The sequence below is a fragment of the Austrofundulus limnaeus genome, unplaced genomic scaffold (assembly GCF_001266775.1).
Source record: "Austrofundulus limnaeus strain Quisiro unplaced genomic scaffold, Austrofundulus_limnaeus-1.0 Scaffold698, whole genome shotgun sequence".
NCBI lineage: Eukaryota > Metazoa > Chordata > Actinopteri > Cyprinodontiformes > Rivulidae > Austrofundulus > Austrofundulus limnaeus.
The window spans coordinates 159,370-162,002 of NW_013953100.1; the positions used below are offsets into that span (position 1 = coordinate 159,370).

A 2,633-nucleotide genomic window follows, 5' to 3' on the forward strand; every position below is an offset into this window, starting at 1 on the left:
GTTTAAAGCTTGGGAAATCTTTTTGTATCCTAATCCAGCTTTAAACTTCTCCACAACAGTATCTCAGACCTACACAGTGTGTTCCTTGGTCTTCATGATGCTCTCTGCACTTTAAACAGAACCCTGAGACTATCACAGAGCAGGTGCATTTCTACATTGATTCCACACAGGTGGATTCTATTAATCATCATCAGTCATTTAGGACAACACTGGATCATTCAGAGATCCTCACTGAACATCTGGAGTCAGTTTGCTGCACTGAAAGTAAAGGGGCCGAATAATATTGCACGCCCCACTTTTCAATTTGTTAAAAAAGCTTAAAATATCCAATAAATTTTGTTCCACTTCACGATTGTGTCCCACCTGTTGATGATTCTTCACAAAAAGTTAAAATATTATTTCTTTATGTTAGAAGCCTAAAATGTGGCAAAAGGTTGAAAAGTTCAAGGGGGCTGAAAATTTTCTCAAGGCATTGTAGAACTGCTTTTGTAAGAATTTCTTTCAGTTATAAATGACAAAAAGATTCTCACCTTCAGTGTGTCCATAGAAGAGTGTACTGAGCACTACAACACAGATGAAAACTTTGTCAGATATGATCAAACACTATAGTTCTCTAACTGTAGTACATGTACCACTGGTGGTACTCAGGATCTCTATATTGATACTCAAAAGAACATTTCACATCAACTATTTATAAGGTAAACAAGAAGCTGGTCAACCATCAGAAGCTGACCTGTCCATCATCCATACCCACTTATTCATTTCACTGGTGCCAAATGCAGCAGTGCAATTAACCTTAACAATCATGTTTTTGTTCTGTGGGAGGAGTACCCGGAGAGAACTCATGCATGGACAGAACATGCAAACTCTACCCAGAAAGGTTTCRGGGCCRGGATTTGAACCAGCAACCTTCTTGCTYAGAGGAATCAGCTCTACAAACTGAGCCACCGTGCCACGCAAGCTGACCTGTGTGACACTAAAACACACGAGTAGCTAAAAAAAACAAGTGGTTTAAACAAATGGCAACTTTACTCCAGATGGAAGCTAAATAAAAGTAGAGAGACAAATGTTTTTGACAACCTTGTGGAAAGTGAAGTGGACGATGTGCAGGTGGTCACTAAAGCWGGGAAGCTTCTATAGGACCTGCTAATCAGCATAGATTTGATCTGGTTGCTGTAATATATGTCAGTATTTATTTTTAAATATATTTCATTGTAATTAGTTATTTGATACTTAAAACTTGAGTCAGACGGTTGTAGCCGAAACTCTCAGACCACAACATGAGTGACAGAACAGTGACTACAAAAATAAAACATGACGTCTTCTGTTAACTTGATTTTTATCTGCTTCTGTTCTGCAGAACAAGAGGAGGAAGAGACTCTTTGTCTGCTTTTTATGTTGATGGACTGTTGGCTGCAAAACATTGATTCAAGTTTTCTGAAATTTTGTGTTCAGTTTTTGATCAAACAAGATTTTATCCACAGTTAGCACTTTTATATCAGATGGATAAACTTAGATGTTTTTACTGTTTGTCAGTTTCTGTCATCATTTGTGGTTCTCTGTGTTTCTGCGATATTTGTTGTAAAAGGTTTGGAACCATTGGGCTAACATTTCAACAATTAGTGATCAAAATGATTAAAAACAATGTAAAAACATAATCTTAAATCTAGATTAAACAGTTCACCATTGATATTATTTATTCTGCAAACAGGAAGTGAGTGATGAACTTACAGAAAAGTCCCAGCATGCAGAGCAAAGCGTGTCCCATCCTCACATCCAGACCTGCTGCGTTACTTTAACTAGAAGGATGAAGAAACACAAGTTCCATCCACCTGATCTCTGACATCATGTTTTCAGACTTCTGACATTAGCCTGACTGTGTTTCCTTCCTTTTTCCTCAGAGCTCACTCTGCAGCAGTAATTATTAGACACACAAGTACATTTCCTGYCCACTGCAAWGACAAATACTTTCAAGTYAAAATGTTTTTGTCTTCTTTCCAAATTAATTACAAATGTTTAATGCAGAGCAGTGATGTTCTTCTCATGTCTGTGTTTGTTCGACTTAGTGTCAACCGTACCTCAGATTTCTACCCTTCTTGACACCACAACCAGTAAGAACACCTTCTATATTGGAACTGATGGACAACTTAGGACCAGAATCATGGTTGTAATAATGAGAGAGGACCATTGCAATAAATAGGAAATGACATTCTATTATGGAGGACCAAAACTGTTGAAAAAAGAAATAAAAGTATAAATATAAATAAATTACATTTGCTTTTCCTTACACGTGCATTTTCATCAAAAAATGCCAATGTATATTGCTTTTTCCTGTTCCTTATATGTTTTCATCAAGAAACGTCAATGTTATCGTGAAACAAGCTGAAAGAGCTGTTTGTGGCAATGTGAAGACTCAGTCGGCCTCWAGTTGTCAAGACAATAGAGAAGTGGTCATAAACTCTTCTGGTGCATTCCAGCATCAGGCCCAGCCGCCCCCTCCTCCGCACAACCCCCAAAAGGCGCAAAACCCACTCATCTCCTGGGGCCTCATGTATCAATGGTGCATGCACACAAAAACCTTGCATACGCCATTTTCCACGCAAAACTCCGGATGTATCAAAACTCAACTGAAC

At 38.2% G+C, this 2,633-nt stretch overlaps 1 protein-coding gene across 1 annotated transcript in view; it reads right to left on the minus strand.

The window, feature by feature from the left end:
* LOC106531957 (obscurin) overlaps positions 1 to 2,032 on the minus strand; it is a gene marked incomplete in the record, with an annotated part of 11,849 nt that extends 9,817 nt beyond the window's left edge. Inside the window, 2 exon segments of the mRNA XM_014027918.1 lie at positions 531 to 563; positions 1,732 to 2,032. Of these exon segments, the coding sequence (XP_013883372.1) occupies positions 531 to 563; positions 1,732 to 1,768 (70 nt within the window).
* Positions 2,033 to 2,633: the final 601 nt, after the last annotated feature.